General features: G+C 53.2%; 1 protein-coding gene across 2 annotated transcripts; it reads right to left on the bottom strand.

The window, feature by feature from the left end:
• Positions 1–9838: 9838 nt before the first annotated feature.
• LOC122388817 (beta-hexosaminidase subunit beta-like) lies at positions 9839–12304 on the bottom strand. 2 transcript variants are annotated; one of them, XM_043380215.1, is made up of 3 exons: positions 12146–12304; positions 10453–11960; positions 9839–10136 (listed from the first exon to the last, which is right to left on the bottom strand). In XM_043380215.1, exons 1-3 carry the CDS (start codon positions 12171–12173, stop codon positions 9984–9986), a joined length of 1689 nt encoding a protein of 562 aa, XP_043236150.1. In that variant the 5' UTR covers positions 12174–12304; the 3' UTR covers positions 9839–9983. The 2 variants fall into 2 exon arrangements, with proteins under 2 accessions (XP_043236150.1, XP_043236151.1); XM_043380216.1 differs by having other exon boundaries at positions 9839–10219; positions 10427–11960; positions 12146–12303.
• Between the last annotated feature and the right edge of the window lie 5490 nt (positions 12305–17794).

The raw sequence follows: 17794 nt of genomic DNA, 5'->3' as shown, positions 1-17794 counted from the left end.
ATGGGGTGGTCGGAATCACGTCTGGGGACACGTTTCGGGCGGCTGTGCCAAAGAAGCTGCGGCATGATGTCATGGCAATGGCACACGACCACGTCACGAGCGGGCACTTGGGGCGTCAACGCACCTCGTTCCGTGTCAGACGCCGGTTTATCTGGCCCGGCATGTACGGAGAGATCCGTGCGTTCTGTGAGGGCTGTACCCTCTGCCAGAGGAGGCAGCGGCCAGCCCCGGCCAAACGGGCCCCGATGGTGACAGAGTTGACCTCCAAACCATTCGAAAGAATCGCAGCGGATATCACTGAGATGCCGACGTCACTCAGAGGAAATAAGTGTGCCCTAGTCATAATGGATTATTTTTCCAAGTACGTTCGGATTTACCCAATGGCCAACCAAAAAACAGAGACCGTCTTGGAGGGCCTCCTTGACTGGGTCCACGACTTCGGGGTCCCGGAAAGGCTCCACTCCGACCAAGGCAGCCAATTCGAGTCCCGACTTTTCCAAGCGATGTGCGAGAGACTGGGCATCAAAAAGACACGCACTACTCCGTACCACCCCGAGAGTGACGGCATGGTTGAGAGGTTCAACCGCACACTCAAGGATATGATCAGCAAGTACATCGACAAAGAGGGGCTGCACTGGGACGAGGAAGTAAAGGCGTATGCGATGGCGTACAACTCCTCGGTGCACAGCACCACGGGCTACACACCGTACTTCCTAGTGCACGGGTTTGAACCCCGGATGCCCCTGGATGCAGCATACGGTCCACCTCCTGAAGCGGTGCCAGTGCGGAGCTACTTGGAAGATCGGCTGCGGGTCATTCGCGCCGCGTATGAGCGAGTACGGAGCAACTCTGCACGCGCGTCACAAGAAGCCTGCAAGAGGTACAACCAGAAAGGGCGAGCACATGCCTATCAGGTGGGAGACAAGGTCCTGGTGCGCGACTTCACAGCTTCAGCAGGCGGGAAGCCAAAGCTGGGCCTGCCTTACAAGGGACCGTGGACGGTTGTTGGTCACATCGACGAGCGGAACAGCGGGGTGGTCTACAGGGTTGTGGGGAGCGATGGGAAGACCCGGGTGCTTCACCACAACCACCTGAAGCCGTTTAAAGAGAAACGGCAGCGGACCGGCGGCGAGAGGACCGGGCAAGACAGAGAGGCGACAAGAGTCCGCCAGGCCGCCCCTACGCCCCGACCAGCAGATGAGCAGGGCGGAGGTCGGTTCGCGGACGACGAGCGGAGTGGAATTCCTCAGCATCTGCTGCTCTTCCAGTGTCGTCCTCCGGCGGCAGGAGCTCCTGGGGGAGTGGGGGAGGGGAGAGCAGACGAGCCTCCTATCTACGGCCCACCCACTCCGCGTTTCACGCGGGCTGGCCGTATGTCGCGGCCGGTCGTACCATATCAGGCGGGTTCCGCTTTCTAAGGGGTGTGCAGTATCGCCTAAATGTCCGCGGTGTATTTTGTATATATTCGCCAATAACGCGTCGTTTGATTTCAGACCTGCGGGAAACATCCTTACTCGTAACCTGATCCCATGGCCGAGGGGGACGACATCCTGCAGCAGATCTTGGGAGAGGACGAGTGGGAGACCATCCTTTTTTCCTTCAACATGGCCCCAGGAGATCAGGGCGATGCTCCGGCGTCGCCGCCGCACAAGAGGAAGGCAATAGAAGGGTCGGAGAACTCTCCAAGGCGGAAGGTTGCCGACGGGACCGCGGTCCGCGATGGTCCGCCGAGGGGGAATGGCGGGTCGCCAATCCCCTCTCCGGTGGAACAGGAAGGGTCGGAGAGCCCTCCAAGGCGGAAGGTCGCCGACGGGACCGCGGCCCGCGATGGTCCGCCGAGGGGGAATGGCGGGTCGCCGATTCCCTCTCCGCTGGAACACCCAATGAGACCGTTGGATGATACGGGGCGGCCCTCCGGTCTCATAATCGGCGATTCTATTGTGCGGCATGCCGAATTTGCCACTAATGCCCGTAACTGGCGAGTGGCAGTATGGGTGCCGCCCGCTAACATCGGCAAGCATTGGGCAAGATGCCTGAGCAGCGGGGCATTGATCGACGTGGTTCGTGCATGGGCTAATACCAATGAAGTGTACCCGGCAGCCATAGCACTGTGGCTCGGGGGTAACGATGTTTACCCCCGCAATGGACCACCCAGAGAAATGAGCCAGGAGCTGTGGTCGGCAGTGACCGCCCAGGTGTCAGAAGTGGCCACCATTGCACCCGTCATTCTGGTGGGTCCGACGCCGCGGCCCTCGCGGGATGGGTTGACTGCCGAGTGCGGGGCGGCCAAGTGGGAAACCACGGCTGCGTTCGACCTGGAGAGAAAAATGGTACGCTGGACCCGGGAGTTGAACGGCAACGTGTCGGTGACGTGTGTTGGGCGATGCCTGACCGAGCGTCGTCGCCGCGGGAGAGAGTCAGAGTACCTCCTGACAGCGGCCGCGGCCGCGAACTACTTCCAGTCCGACGGCATCCACCTGACCGCGGCCGGATATCGGAAGATAGCCGCACGGCTGCCGCCGTGGATGGCCCCGCGGCAGTGAGCGGGAGGGATATGTGTGCTGGATAGCGGAGTGGTGGCGCTGCTCCACCGCTGCAACGAGCACACTTGGTAACACGGACCTGAGGGCGTGTCGCGCGGCTGCGTGGTGATATGCGACTAATTACCTGAGCGGGCGGACGCCCAAGGGCGGCACTGTGTATATATTAGGCTCTGGCTGTCCCGGTCTGTGGCGAATTCGCTGGAGATTCGCCCCGGCGCGGTGTGAATTTGTGTTCGACGAACACAAATTGTATTGTATTGTGTTGTGTATCGTGATTGCTCGCCGCTGACCCGAGGGACACCGGAGTGCGGACTTGGTTTGCGTATCATCGTGACGCTCAGCCGGGCGTGGCGCCAGGCACCCGTGCTGCCATTTTCGCTATGATTTATTCGTAGATGTGTGCGCGATTGTAGGTCTGCGCGTGAGGCTGAGGCCGGGGCGGGTGAGCAGGGTATGAGGTTGGTTTGTCGAGTGCTTACCGTGGCGTAGATCTGTTCGTCATTCATGTGATAGTGTGCCGCAGGGGAACGGTTGAGTGGTGTCATCCGGGTTGCCGTTACGTACAGATGTAGGTACTTTCCCTGTCAAGGGGGGAAGGGTGTAGAGGTTTGTAGCGGCCGGCAGCTGCTGCCACCTAGCGGCACGGCCCGGAAGTTGTCGGCGCGCGCCGGCGCGGCCGGCGCGGCAGGCAGTCGGCTGGCGGGCCGCGAGCCGAGAGGACGGGGACGCGGGGCTGCCGATGTGTGTGTACATAGTATTGTGTGAAAGTGAAAATACAGAAGAAACGTTACAAAAACATGCGCGAGATTATTTTTAGCAGCATCGTATTCCTCTCGCCAAGACGTATCGAATGACCTATAAGTTGACCACGAAGTGACCACTTGAAAATTTGACCGCAGGTCAGGGTCATTACCTGTACGAAAAAGGTCATGTTGCATATCAGTCGATCCATAGTGTGGAGCCGAAGATATCTAAGTTGTTTTCATCGCTCTAGTGTACCTCTATCAAAAGCTACTAGCGAAAATTCTAAGATACCATTCGTGAGCGATTACTCCTCACTATATGTGTGTTTGAACACCCGTCTTTCCAAAACAATACCAGTAATCGCCACGCCATGTGTGGATCGCCCACGATCGTAAATACAATACAATACAATACCGATAGATCAGCGATATTGGAATCCCCATATCTACGTTTTACACTTAATGCTGTCTTTTTCATTCATCGACAGTTTTAAAGCGATCGGTCAGTCGGTGCTGCTATAATGGCGAGTATTGGAGCTTTCACTGAGGTAAGGTCACTTGACGTGGCCTGGTGACCTGAAGCTCGAGTCCGCATATGTAGACAGAATTAGAATAAGGTGTGCCGTAAGTCGTAGACTCCGGTCTTTGGGAAATCCACCCATAAACACATGGGGTGTTCATACCTCCGGGCGGGGTCAACAAAATTGATTTTTTTACCGAAGGCAATATTTCAGCCTATAAACTCTGCACCAGAATTGCAATTACTGTTTTTCCTCCATTGTTAAATCATTTTCATAATTTGACACCGCCAACTGGCGTGAGCCGTGTTATGTTCGGGGAACCGCCCAACCGCGTCGTTGCCATAACGACGGGAACCAACCAGGCCAAAAACCGGTCACTCGAGGATTCGGCTGCCGGGGTCACTCGCCGACGGTCGTCGGCCGACCGCGGACGTAGCACCATGCCACTCCTGTGGCTTCTGCTATTGCTCTGTGGCCAGCAGGCTTCAGTTGTCTCGGCCGTCCCGGCGGAGCGCGTACTCCAGTCCACCAATGTGTACAGCTTTGACGCGCTGCCGGCCGACAGCGGCTCCCTGCCGACCTCAGTTCCCGTCACCCAGCTGGCCGGTCTCGGAGACTGCCAGTGTCGCGCGCGCTGTCTCTCACAGTCCACCTGCCGCGGGTACGGACACAGCGTCAGCACGTCCACCTGCCTGCTGACGGAGCTGCTGCCCACGCCGGGGAGGCTGAACACCAGCGCGGCAGACTGGCGCTGGTACGCCCGCAGCGGAGTCCGTCTACTGGGAGAGCCGTGTGCGGCGGACAGAGACTGCTCGCTGCTGGTGACGGGAGCTACCTGCTTCAACAGCACCTGTGGCTGCCACGGACCGGTGGAGGAGGACGGCTCCGGCGGCTGTCGGAAGGCGGGCCGCTTCATCGCCGTCGGCACAGGACGTCTGACCGGTCAGCCTCTCTGGGAGCAGTCGGGGGCCTCTGTCGACGAGTGCTCCGCCGTCTGCGCCGCCAACAGTACGTGCCTGGCCTTTGACCTGTCGTCTGACGGCACCTGTACCTTCTACTCGGAGGGTATCACCTCCGGCGCCGGCTCCGGCCGCGACGTCCAGTCGTTCGTGTGGAGTTTCCGACAGCCGGACGGTAAGCCGCCACAGTCGTACGCGCCGTGGGACGGCGGGTTCCTGAACGTGTTGCCCGCCACCACAGGTCTGCAGGCGGCCGGCGCCTGCTTCAACGACGGCGCCATCCTCTACCCGAACATGGCGCCCGAAAAGCTGGCCAACCTCAGAACGTTCTTCGCCGACCATCCCGCCAGCAGCGACCTTGTGCTGGTCGGCATGGAGGACATGGTCAGAGAGGGCGTCTTCGTCACCAGCGATGGCAGAGAGGTGACTGACCTCGCCTGGGCCGCCGGAGAGCCCAATGGCGGAGGCGGGGAGAACTGCACTGTCATCACGCAGGCTGGCCTTCTGCACGATGCCCCCTGCACCACGGCCCAATACAGCCCTCTTTGTCAGTATGTTGGCGAAAACCTGGCGGTGGGAAGACACGCCTGGATGAACACACCCTCTACCCCGCAGTCTCCTGCCAACGGCGCTGATGGCGACGTGGAGACCTTCGTCGACAACAAACATGACCTGGCGGTGCGTCCGTTGACCTGGACGGTGGACCTTGGCGCTCCTGTTCAGGTCACCAGCGTGCTGTACGCCTCCCGCACCGATTGCTGCCCCATGCGAAACCGGTTTTTAGAAATTCGCGTTGGTAGTCATCCGACCTTGTTTGACGAACAGAACTCAGTACGCTGTGTGTCGCTGCATAAGCACTTCATGCTCCAGGCTTATGCTCGCATGTTCCGCTGCGAAACGCCCGTAACGGGGCGCTATGTTCGAGTAGCTCGACACAGGAGACGCATTTTCCAGTTTGGCGAGCTGGCCGTCTTCGGAAATCGCCTGACGACAATTGGCGTTTAACTAGTCATGGATTCATAGAGTCTCTTACTAGAAGATTCATAGAATCTATGACTAGCCTTGGCTTTGACCCTTCGTTCTAACTACGTTCGAATGATGGTTGATACTTGATAATCAATCTGCAAACCAAATTTCTTAAGAATTTCCCATTCCAACAGGGTGTGACCTACATCGTTTAGACATTCATATGTGTGCGTTATAGACGTTATAAACGTTATGCGTTATAGACGTTATAGACGTTATCTGTGTTATGAAAATAGTCTTTGAGGGACGGCTAATATGCTGGAAAAAGGATGTGACTCCTTACTTCTTTTACCTGTAGTCGAGAAATAATACCTATACGTAAACAGACATGTAAAAAACAGACGTGTTGCTTTAAAATAAACAACAGTAAAACAAGCAATAACTAAAGAGACAGACGTTTCTTGTATCCTTGTAATTTCACTGTCCCTTTTTCCCGGCCATTTTGCATCTGTAATCGCATTCAATGTAAGTGTTTACAGCTATCGGTAAATACCGAAGCTTTTTTTCTCAAATACACGCTCACTGGCGGATCCAGGGGGGGGCCACGGGGGCCATGGCCCCCCCCAAAGGCCTAAAGTGGCCTGTTTGGCCCCCCCCAAAACGTCAGAAAATTTCTAAGAAAATATACCTTGATGGAGGTTTTTAGCCACTTGGTGAAGTAAAGTTTCCACAGCATAATATGGAAGCAATATGGTAGCAGTGAGGGTCAGTCAAAAGTTGCGCGAGCGGAGTCGACCTTCAAAAAGACTGTTGTTGGCACGTGTTTATGGCGCGGCAGCTGGTAGTTGGCGGTGTTTCGCGTGGTGTGGCATCACTGGCGGATCCGGGGGGGGGGGGGGGGGTAGCACGGGAGCCTGAGGTGCCCCTGACAGGCCCGTGGTGCCCTTGCTAGGCCTGTGGTGCCCCTGGACCCTGGCAGGCCTGTGGAGCCTCTGGCGGGCCTAGGGTGCCCCTGCTAGGCTGCTGATGCCCCTGGGACCTGACAGGACTGTGGTGCCCCTGACAAGCCTTAAGTGCCCCCAACAGGCCCGTGATGCCCCCGACAGGCCCAAGGTGCCCCTGCGGCCTGCGTGATGCCGTGATGCCTGCGAGGCCGGTGGTGCCCCTGCGAGGCCGGTGGTGCCACTGCGAGGCCGGTGGGGCCCCTGACAAGCCCATGGTGCCCCTGCGAGGCCGGTGGTGCCCCTGCTAGACCGGTGGTACCCCTGGCAGGCCTGTGGTGCCCCTGCTAGGCCGCTGGTGCCCCTGGGCCCTGACAGGACTGTGATGCCCCTGACAGGCCCAAGGTGCCCCTGTAAGGCCGGTGGTGCCCCTGTAAGGCCTGTGGTATCCCTACTAGGTCTCTGGTGCCCCTTTGACAGGCCCATGGTGCCCCTGCGAGGCCGGCGGCGCCCCTGGCAGGTCTCTGGTGTCCCTGACAGACCTGGGGTGCCCCTGACAAGCCTGTGGGGCCCCTCACAGGCCCGTGGTGCCCTTGCTACTTGCTAGGCCTGTGGTGCCCCTGGCGGGCTGGTGGTGCCCCTGCTAGGCCGGTGGTGCCCCTGACACGCCTGTGGTGCCTCCGGGCACCAAGGGGGGTCATGACCCATGTGGCCCCCCTTGGATCTGCCACTGATACATAATATATTGATTTGTAAAGGCGTTATGGCTTATGCAATATGCAATTGCAGGCACTTGGTATGCCTCACTTATCCCTTATTGGGGGCTCTGGCGGGCTCCTGAGGGCCCACGTCTATCTCCGGGAGCCCTTGACAGGCTCCTTTGGGTCCTTTCAGTCCACTATAGCATAAGAGGTCTCCATGCGAGTCCTATACATCTGAGGGCGTACCCTGACGTCTGAGGTACCCAACTGCAGCTCCAATGGTCTCTTACACTGGCGGATCCAGGGAGGGGGCATTTAGGGCCATGCCACCTTCCCAGAGGTCTAAAGTGGCCCGTTTGCCCCCTCCCACAAACGGTACCTAATGAAACATAGTTCAATCAGTGCGTGGCCTAGGAGCCGAGTTAGACAGGGGGTGTTTTACCACCTCCCGGCCCGCAAAGGGACCCAAGCACTGACTCGAAGCGGGTTAACTGGTCGACAAAAGCAATGGTAAGTGCTTACAAAGTAATACAAAGGCATGGGTCGGGTGGGCTACCATTTATATATTTTTCTTTCTAGTTAAAAAAAAAAATCATAGTGTCGGGGCTGTGACGAAAAATAAGTGGCCTAAATCCGATGAGAAAACAGGATTTGGGGGTACCCTAGGTTTGGCTCCAGCATGAGTTGGCCCCCCCCCAAAACGCAAGCCTGGATCCGCCAGTGTACACGCTTGCTATGGGAGTGACTATGTTTTCGCCATTCCATGCACAATGTTTCCGTCCCTGCTGGTATCGTGAAGAGACATGTCATAAATCCTTTCCCGAAAAAGAACCACCCTCAGTTTGTTTTTCAATAGGAAAACACCATTCTAAAGAATAGTGTTTGTCTAATGAAGAAACAACCTTCGGGTACCTACCATACAGCCTCTTCTAGTCAGAGCAACTCAATGCTGGCTCTAGATGTATTTCGCAGAGTTCAGCTAAGACGTGCGGTCTACACTATGTCACAGCAGTTGTTCCTGGTATTTTCCTGCAGTCTGTTTGCCAGGAACGTTAGCCTTCGCCGGCACGGGGGGTTGATGCACCCCCTAAGGTTTTGGCGTATAACTCGCGTAAAAAGCGGCCGATCGCGACGAAACTTTCAGTACCCTCGCGTAGATTAATTTGACACCTACTCTGAAAAGTTCATGACCCTGACCCAAATGACTTTTGACCTGTGACCTACTTTTCGAGACCATGTTTGGCCGGAATCGCGATTCGGCTTATATCGGCACGCATTAGCCGCGCGTTTGCAGTCTTTTCGTAGTTTCAAGCGTTCAAACATGTGATATGATGTTGCTCCCATGCATTAGGGTGGGTGTCAAGGTCACCTGAAGGTCAGATCAGGTCATCGACCTTTGATGACCTCGGTCCACTTTTTCGAGTTTTACATGTTTTAGGCTAGTTTTTTAGCTGAATTCGAATTTAGCAACCATTTGAACATTTACGAAGTACGTAGTATTGGTGCCTTCGACCTTCGTAACATGTTACAAAGCTGTCAGAGGTTGACACGTACAACAAATACCCGGCAGGACCCCACTGGTTGACCTGACCTGACCTGACCCGACCTGGCCTAAATGCACAAAGACATCATCTGTGATCAAAACTAACATGATATTCGTGATCAGCACCCCGAAAATCCCCATAGCAGCTACACCGACACTCTAACAGGTCCCGATTTTACCGATTTTGGGGTCATTGACCTGACCTGAAAGGTCAACCGATGACCTAGGACCTTAAAATTAGGTAGCATCGGCTTCCTCTCGTGACGGGCAACACGCTCGTTTCGATCAGGGGCCAAACGCGAGGGGGGGGGGGTCGTACCAACCCCTTGTGCCGTCGAAGGACGTGAAATGGCCTGTGCCGGCGAGGGTTATAGTTGATTTGCATTGCCTCGTCAGTGCGATAGTAATAAGATCGCAATAGATTTGCCGGCTAAATGTTATTTCCCTACCAGTCAATGGGACAAGAAAGTGTGTTCGCCCGTTGCCGATAACAGGTGTTCTCGTTACTACAAAAGTGTTAGGCACACGACGCTTTGATTAGTGAATTACACCGCGTACAGAGTACTGAGTACTGAGCAGGCTTCTGAAGGTGATATCATATATATTTAGCTCGATCCCAGCCTTTTTGCTTGGTTGACACCATCACATCAAGAACGTTGAAAGTGTGTACGCGAAATTATTATAGTTATTGCCGACGTTTGTCAATGGGCTGCCTGGCTGACAGTCATTCCATCATTATTCGGGGAGTTGTTGATCTGACTTGTATTTGTGTTATATTCCTTTTATGATTATGATTGCATCGTGTGTCTGCAATGAGTTGCAGCACTTAGAACTCCCATGCGTTTGCTTAGAATGCAATGCGACATGTGCCATCAGATTGGATCTATTGATAGTTCATTTAGTTCTAGAGTACACAAAGAAGAGAGTAAAGACCATTGTATTAGCAGACTCGAAGTCCAATAACATGGTTGGCTCATACATGAGCAAGGGTGACACGTCACTGATATAACAGCTGACAGTCCCAGATCCTTTTGTAGGGGGAATATGTATGTATACAAATTACAAATCACGGCCGACAATTCGAGCAATAAGTAGGTATATAAGTAAAGTAAAAGTAAAGAGTAAAGAGCATATAAGTAAAGATGACACCTCTTACAATTCTTAATTTGAATTTCGATAAGATATTTGCTGAATCTCGAAGTCGGTGGTGAGATGCTGCTTCGGTCCACTTGATTCAACCGCTAGCAGAAGCCAGGGCCGTTAGATGGCTCGGCCGCGAAGCCACGGTAGATGAGTCGGCATCTGAAAAAAAACACCACGAGACATGTATTGCTGATTGATATCGACAGAGCGAAAAGGCCTAGCAAACGGCGTGAGTTAATGTCCAGTACGATAACAGCGTAGCCCCGACAATTAGCAAAGTAGGCAAATAAAAGTTAGATGGCTGGGCGGGGCAAATTTGTTCGATAAGTCCCCCTCTCGGTTATCTCCCTCTCTTTCATCGCTCACCTCTGTTCTTCCAGACGAGCTGCTGCCTCGCTGTGCGAGTTGGCGCCCTTTGCCGACCAGAGGCGCTCGGCGGGTGCGGCGGCGCGGGGCCACGAGCGCGCCACCACGTTTGTGTCGTCCACGTACTCTCCCCACATACACGCCTCACCGCCAATGATGAGCTCGTTCTGCTGCGCGCTGCCGCCGAAACTCTCCGGCTCGCAGTCGTAGTACTTGTACCAGTCGATGCCGTAGCTGATTTTGTTCAGGTACCAGCAGGAAGAGAGCACCGTCCGGTGGCCGAGCGACGTCACCTTGTCCATCTCGGCCTGCCACTCGGGCTCCTTCCAGACGTGCACGATGGCGTCCTCTTTGATGGTGATCCCCTGGTCGACGACATCCTGCCAGACCATGTACTGGGGCTTCTCTGGTAGTCCGGCGACGACTTCCAGCAGGTTGGTGATGTACTCGGCCTCCACCTCTTGCGGCGTGGTGTAGTTGCGCTCCGCCATCCACGCCTGAACGCCCGGGTTCGAGAGCCAGCAGTCGTAGCCGAAGCTCACCTCGTCGCCGCCAATGTGCACGCTCCGGTCCGGGAAGCGCTGAGTCACCTCGTCCAGGAGGTCGGTGATCAGCGAGTAGATGCTGCTGTTGGTCGGGTCGAGCGGGCCGAACGTGCCGTCCGGCTCTCCGTCGGTATAGCAGCGCGTGAGGATGTCATAGCTGTTCCAGGAGCGTGTGTGGCCGGGGGTGTCCATCTCGGGGATGACGCGAATGCCGCGCTTACGTGCGTACTCAATGACATCAGCTACCTGGTCGGGACTGTATATCTTGTCTTCGCGGAACGCACCGAGAACGAAGAGAGGAAATCTGACGCTGTAGAAGGGGAACGACGGGTCGTCGACAAGATGCCAGTGGAAGACGTTGTATTTGTGGAAGGCCATGAGATCAAGGTTCTGCTTGATGACATCCAGGCTCAGGAAGTGGCGACCGGTATCGAGCAGGAAGCCGCGATAGCTGTAGCGCGGGAAGTCCACGATGCTGCCACTCCGGACGAACACAGCTCCGGAGGGATCGTAGTAGAACAGCTGCGACATGGTCTCGAGGCCACGGTACGCTCCCCAGATGGTGTCTGCTGCGATCACAGCTCGTCCCAGGGCGTCGCCGGTGTTGACAGTAAGCGAGTAGGACTCGTCCATGCCGTACTCGGGGTACTGGTCCTCGCTGCAGGCCGTCCGCAGCTCCACCTCGATCTGCTCCAGTAGGAGGGGCGGGTCGTCCCCTACGTGTGAGGCTCCAGACGCGTAGAGTCTGCTTGCTGTCACGCCGCGGAACTCGGCGATGAAGCTGGCGATGATGTTCGTGTAGCGGGACACGGCGTCCTCCAGGTCAGCGCAGGTCTCGCCGGTGATGTTGAAGGGCACGACATCGATGTCCACGCGGAAAAGGGCTGGGTCCCAAACCTGCTGCTGCGGCTTCGGCCATGGCTCGCCCAGCGTTGGGTTTACGTTTGGGAAGCCGCAGTTGGCGTGAGATAGGCACCACGTGGCCAGAACTGAAAGGGAAAATTGTGTGCTTAGGGTTGGTGGAGAAATCTCGCCACTGTTTTAAATGTGTTCGTGCCACTTGTTCTAATAGAATTTAAAAGACTTTCATGTTTGCTAAATTGAATGAAAAAATGGAAGGCATGTGTCAAAGTGGTCCATTTCATTAGGCATGCAATGGACCACTTAACCTCACCAGTAAATAGCAGGTAATGGTGAGTCATAACGCGAAACTATTGATTCTTGGTGGTGTTAATCTTGCTAGATGTTCGTCGAGCTCGCCGTTAGCCAGAACCACTGCGCCTCGAGGAGTGAAGCGAACTGGCAGGGACGTGGCCCGGTCCTCCACAGGGAGCGCTATCGGTCAGTGCCCCGCACCACCTGGCGTCGGGCCCCTCAGTTCCCACGTCCCGCCCATAACGGCGACAAAAGCTATAGAAAGATAACGTCTGACAAAAGCGATCCGAATGAGAGCAAATGTGAACACGCTTGGATAATGTTAAATTATTGGAGTTCATTTTTGAAAACGGTGTACACCTTAACCCGCGCCCCGTAGGGGGGGGGGGGGCCGAAACGGCCCCCCTGTCCGTTTTCGTCAATATCTCCTAAACGGCTGAGATATCGCCACTAAACTTTCAGGACCCTTCCGAGAATCAATTTTACACATTGTGACCAAAATTTTCAGAGGCAATGATAGGTTGGCCACAAACGACGTCAGAATGACGTCATGTTCTGCGATTTTCGACCGAAAAAGACCTTCGCGAGAAGAGCTGTCAGGCCTACAGCGTTGAAGATACAGAAAAATGATCAAATGTAAAAGGTGTAGAATTGACAGGGCTACAAAACTGCCATCACGGATTTTTAACGTTTTTGAGTTTTGACCCCCAAAAATCAAAAATGCCTTTTTTATATATATTAGCAAAAAAAATCCTTTTTTTTTAGTTTCGAAAATACCGGAATATATGTGATAGTACCTACCTTCTTCTACCTACATACCAAATTTCAGATTGATATCTCGTTTTTTGGCCAAGTTATAGCGAAAAAAAAACTTCAAAAATGATGACGCCAAACTTTCAAACTCAATTCTTGGCAATTCTAGACCACGTAGGGTAAAACAAAGACCACCATTAGACTCCCCGTGACAAGTTGCATCGACTCGATACCTACCCATTTTATGCAAAAATATCAACTTTGAAATTTGACCTAATTTGACCTGACCTTGACCTGGCCTTCACCAAAACGTGACCTAAGCTGGCCCCAAAGGCTGCTTGACCCACATAATCGCATTTGTCATGTAAAACGGACCATAAAACATGTATCACACGATACCTTCATATTGTGACCCCCAGTGACCTGACCTCTGTGACCTGACCTGGTATCAGTGACCTCAGATAGCAAAGTATGTGTTTTACGAACAATGTACCATCGGTGGTTTTCAATAACTTACCAATTTACTCGATTTCACAACACATTTCTTGAAATGCCTGTGAACGGTGAAAATCCGACATTTGACCTGGCCTGTAACGTCATCGGTTTGACCTAGGTTAATGAAATTTGGTCACAAGGTAGTTCCCCGTTGAGGTTATCGAACGCCGTTTGAATTTTGGAAATCGGCCGGTAAATTTCCGAGATCTTAGGGGGGGGGCCGAAACGCCCCCCCCCCCCTCCCCCCCTACGGGTGGTAGGGTCCGCCGGTAGCCCTACGGGGCGCGGGTTCATAAACTACGTTAAATCGTATCAGTTTACATGCATTACTTAGCAACCTCCATTTTAACCCGCGCACCGGAAGGCTATCGGAGGACCCTACCTACCGACCCTACCACCCGTAGGGGGGGGGGGGTGGTTCTGGGCTAGCTCAGCATTGGGGCCCGAGGGCCCCCAAAAGTAGGTATACAAATTGACACCAGTGGCCCAGACACCTTCACTATCGTGCTTATGTTTGGTAAGTAGTAAAAGAAATCAAACTACTTTCAGTATACGTGTGTACGCGCCGTTGAACAATAATGTCTAATTGAAAATGCACGTATTACCCTTGGTAGGTTTCATTTCGCGAGGATGAGGCCTTTTCCACAAAGCAATGAGTACCTACTCAGTGGCGGTGGAAGCAGGGGGGCAAGGGGGGCAGCTGCACCCTAAAGCTATGGAAAGGGGCGCCTCGAAAATCTGTAGAGGAGGCAGGAAGTTAAGAGGTGCGGCAGCCATAAAGCTGAGCAGTGCGAGGCGACACCGCAACTGATAAAGGCACTTGTGACACGAAGAGGGTGGCAATGACGTGGGAAAAGTATCTTTTGATATGCTGAAGAGTGGAGGGCATCCTTATCTGAAACAAAGGCAGATGCTGCCGACCCTGTCGAATATAATATTGCCAGGCGATAAAGGCTAGGAGGGCGCAGCTACTCGAGAAGCGCGCCATGCGGAAGAGGGGCGCCTGCATGCGAAAGAGCGGCGCCTGTGTGTGGGACGAAAAAGGAACATTTAAAAAAAAAGGAACATTTGAGTCTCTGCGCAGGCGCAGAGCTGAGCGGCAGGTCTGACGTGAGCTCCGCGTTTGATCGCTTATATATAGCAAATAATCGTTTATTTGTGGTCAGAACCTGACTAATTTTGTTGATTAAAGTGCGTTCTGATTGCTGATATTAAATTTATCACAAGATTTCGATTGTATGGCACATAAACTGCTTCATCTTTTATACGGTAAGATCAGCAAGATAAGGCTGAATGCGTCATATTTGCCCCGCCTCAGATATTCGACTGACTGAGAATCCTGAAAGTATTTTTTTTTTCAAAACGTGACGTTGTGAGCTAACGTTCCCTAATTTACGAAACCTGAATAAACTATGCATTCCTCCACCAAGAAACGCAAGGAAATTAACGGTATTGCGATGAAGAAGAAAACATCAACAAATTTGGAGCTACAGAAGAAAATGAAAATACTCCAAGATCAGCTAACCAGTCAAGGTGATATGATCGCAGCAATGAATGTCCAAATGGTGGAGCTGGTGTGCGAGTTAAAAGCACTGAAGGAAGACAAGCTCCTGTCCGCTGATCTTGCTTCAGAGCAGCTGGACACACATCAACTGTACAGCATCGTTAAGAGGATTGATCGGGACGTGAACGAGCTGAAAGACCGACATGTCAACTGTAAGAACCTCACCAAAACAGTTGATGAACTTGGGGCACTCTGCGCGGCTGCTATGGTAGCAGCTGGGACAAAACTACATCAGACGATAACCGAGCAACAGAGCGCAGCTGATTCCAACGCAGCTGAGCGGCCGGATATGCCTGTGCCAAAAAACACATCTGCAGGGAGAAACGATTCTGCAGTGAAGCCTCAAACAGCTATGACCACCGAAGAACGAGAAACTGCAAAGAATTCGCAAATGATGACAAGGGCCACCAAAGACGCCGCCACCGGTAAAAAGGCTCTACCGGGCAACAACGGAGATGACGACTCCGACTGGACTGTAGTGAAAGGGCGTGCACGGAGTCGGAAGGCCTTTCCAAGCGGAGCCATTCTCATTGGAGGCGAGAATGTACGCCGTATAAGTGCAGCAGCTAGAGAAGAATTCAACTTCGAAAAGAACGTTGTTTTCTCGTCTTCGCCTGACACTAGCAGCGCAGAGATGAGCCGGCAACTTATCTCCGCCGTAAGAAAAACCAACGCTGAAGCCGTGGATGTAGTCATCCACCTAGAAGGGAGCGACGTTGTCAATTCTGAGGTAGACTGCATACTAGAAGGACTCGCTCATACGATAACAACGGCAAAAGAGCGACACAACGTTCGCGATGTTATTGTTTGCTCGCTGCTGGAAAGACGCGACTTGGGTCTAGCTGCGAGCGAAAGACTCCGTCTCGCAAACGATGAACTACCATCTCTGTGTCAAACATATGGAGCGCGGTATCTGGATATGCGGGCACGCCTCAGCGAGTGTGCTCACAGAGGAATAAACAGAACCGGCTGTTTGTACACTTGGGAAGGGGCAAGAAACGTGTCTCAGGTGATCATCAGCGAGGTGAACGGTTTTTTAGATTAGACGGGGGAAATGAAAGCGAAAAGTTTGAAATCGGGACATCCAGTTCGGCCAATACACCGGCCCACCAGCACTTTGAGGCCCTGCAACAAGGACAGAGAATCGAGGACAGACGTCGTGAGAACCACAACGACGAGGAGCACAGCGCACAGATCCCTACCACTTTGACGGCAAATGGACTTCTTCTCGGGATACTTAATATCCAGTCAATCAAGCCCAAGCTGCTAGAGCTATCTGACGTCCTCGACTGCAATCAAATCGACCTGCTGTGTCTTTGTGAGACATGGCTACGACCGGCCACTCCGAATCGCCTGCTGGTCCTGCCGGGCTACAATCTGTACCGCGCCGACCGTCCTGATAACAGTGGGTATGGAGGGGTGGCACTGGTCGCCAGGGAAGGGTTGAATGTTAAGTTGGTAAAAATTTCCACCGAATCGGTTCCAAATAGTAAACTGGAGACACTATGGACAATTGTAAAGGCCAAGAGCAAACGGCAGCTAATCATTGCCATATTATACCGGCCTCCAAGGAAGCTTGTGGGGGATGTCGAGGCCGATTTTATGGATCTTGACAACCAGTATCAAAGCATACTAAGTGCTTATCCACTCACTAAAATTGTGCTTTGTGGTGATTTGAACTGTGATTTGCTAAAACCACGCTCTGACCACTGTAAAAGAAGTCTTCACGATTTTATCACAGACTACTGCCTAGTGCAATGTGTGACTGATGCGACGTATTCTACAGGATCATTGCTTGATGTTTTGATGACAAACTGCAGCCAGATGATTCAGCATTGTTACACTAGTTTTTGTCATTTTAGCCCTCATAAGATTGTTTTCGCCTGTATGCCTATCCCTCGTGTCCGCCAGCCTCGTCGTATCACTAGATCTCGCTGTCTTCGTCGCATCGACTTAGATGCATTTAAGCTTGACCTCACTCTAGCTGATTGGGATCAGGTATTTGCTGCACCAACAGTCAGTCTGAAATGGGAGTACTTTCTCCAGTTATTTTTATCTATTCTCGATGTACATGCTCCATTGAGAACATTCCGTATCCGAAATGTTGCAGCCCCGCCAGTAAGTGTGGAAACGAGAGAGCTCATGCGTTGCCGCCGTGCAGCACTCGCCACCGGCGGTCATACCTCATCTGAGTACAAAAATCTGAATCGCGCTGTACGATCGGCCATCAGACGCGACATCCGGCTAGACATTCAGCGGCGGATCAATGATGGAGGTCCAAATTCCACATGGCGAGCAATAAGGTCTGTTGTGGGCACAAAACAGGCTGATAGAAATTTACCTACAGCAACGGCTGATCAGCTGAATGAATATTTTGTTAGCGTTGGCCCACGAGCGGCGAGCGAGGCAAGGAACTCAGGGCCGACCCCTGACCTCCCATGTCGCCTACCGCGGGTGGGTGCCTGTGCATTTAAGCTCACCCCACTGACTCTCCCAGAGCTGCGTGATGTGATATTTCAGATGAGCGGATCATCTGCCAGTGGCCAGGATGGCATCAATATCCACATGATCCGTATATCTTTTGCTGCAATTGGCAATGTGCTCCTGCACATTGTCAATTCTAGTATTTCTCTATCTGAAGTACCTTCTTCTTGGAAGCACTCACTTGTTTCTCCAATTTATAAGTCAGGAGAATCCTCTAAACCATCCAGTTATAGACCGATTTCGGTAGTTCCCGTGATCGCCAAAATCGTAGAACGGGCCGTTCACCAGCAAGTTTACAGTTATGTTTCTAGTAATCATCTTCTTTCCTCTACTCAACATGGTTTTCGTCCACGCCATTCAACCGAAACAGCT

This window comes from Amphibalanus amphitrite, unplaced genomic scaffold, assembly GCF_019059575.1.
Source record: "Amphibalanus amphitrite isolate SeventyFive unplaced genomic scaffold, NRLGWU_Aamphi_draft 000336F_arrow, whole genome shotgun sequence".
Lineage (NCBI taxonomy): Eukaryota > Metazoa > Arthropoda > Thecostraca > Balanomorpha > Balanidae > Amphibalanus > Amphibalanus amphitrite.
Note: the sequence above shows the minus strand (reverse complement) of the source record. Positions and strands in the feature narration are given on the sequence as shown.

Bases quoted from the DNA above. Each gene is read 5' to 3' on its own strand.
- LOC122388817 (XM_043380215.1), bottom strand. From the start codon at position 12,173: ATGACTCACCATTACCTGCTATTTACTG. The intron at 11,961-12,145 runs GTGAGGTTAAGT...TTTCCCTTTCAG, and splicing joins CCATTACCTGCTATTTACTG to TTCTGGCCACGTGGTGCCTA. The intron at 10,137-10,452 runs GCAGCAGCTCGT...AAGTGGACCGAA, and splicing joins GCGCCAACTCGCACAGCGAG to GCAGCATCTCACCACCGACT.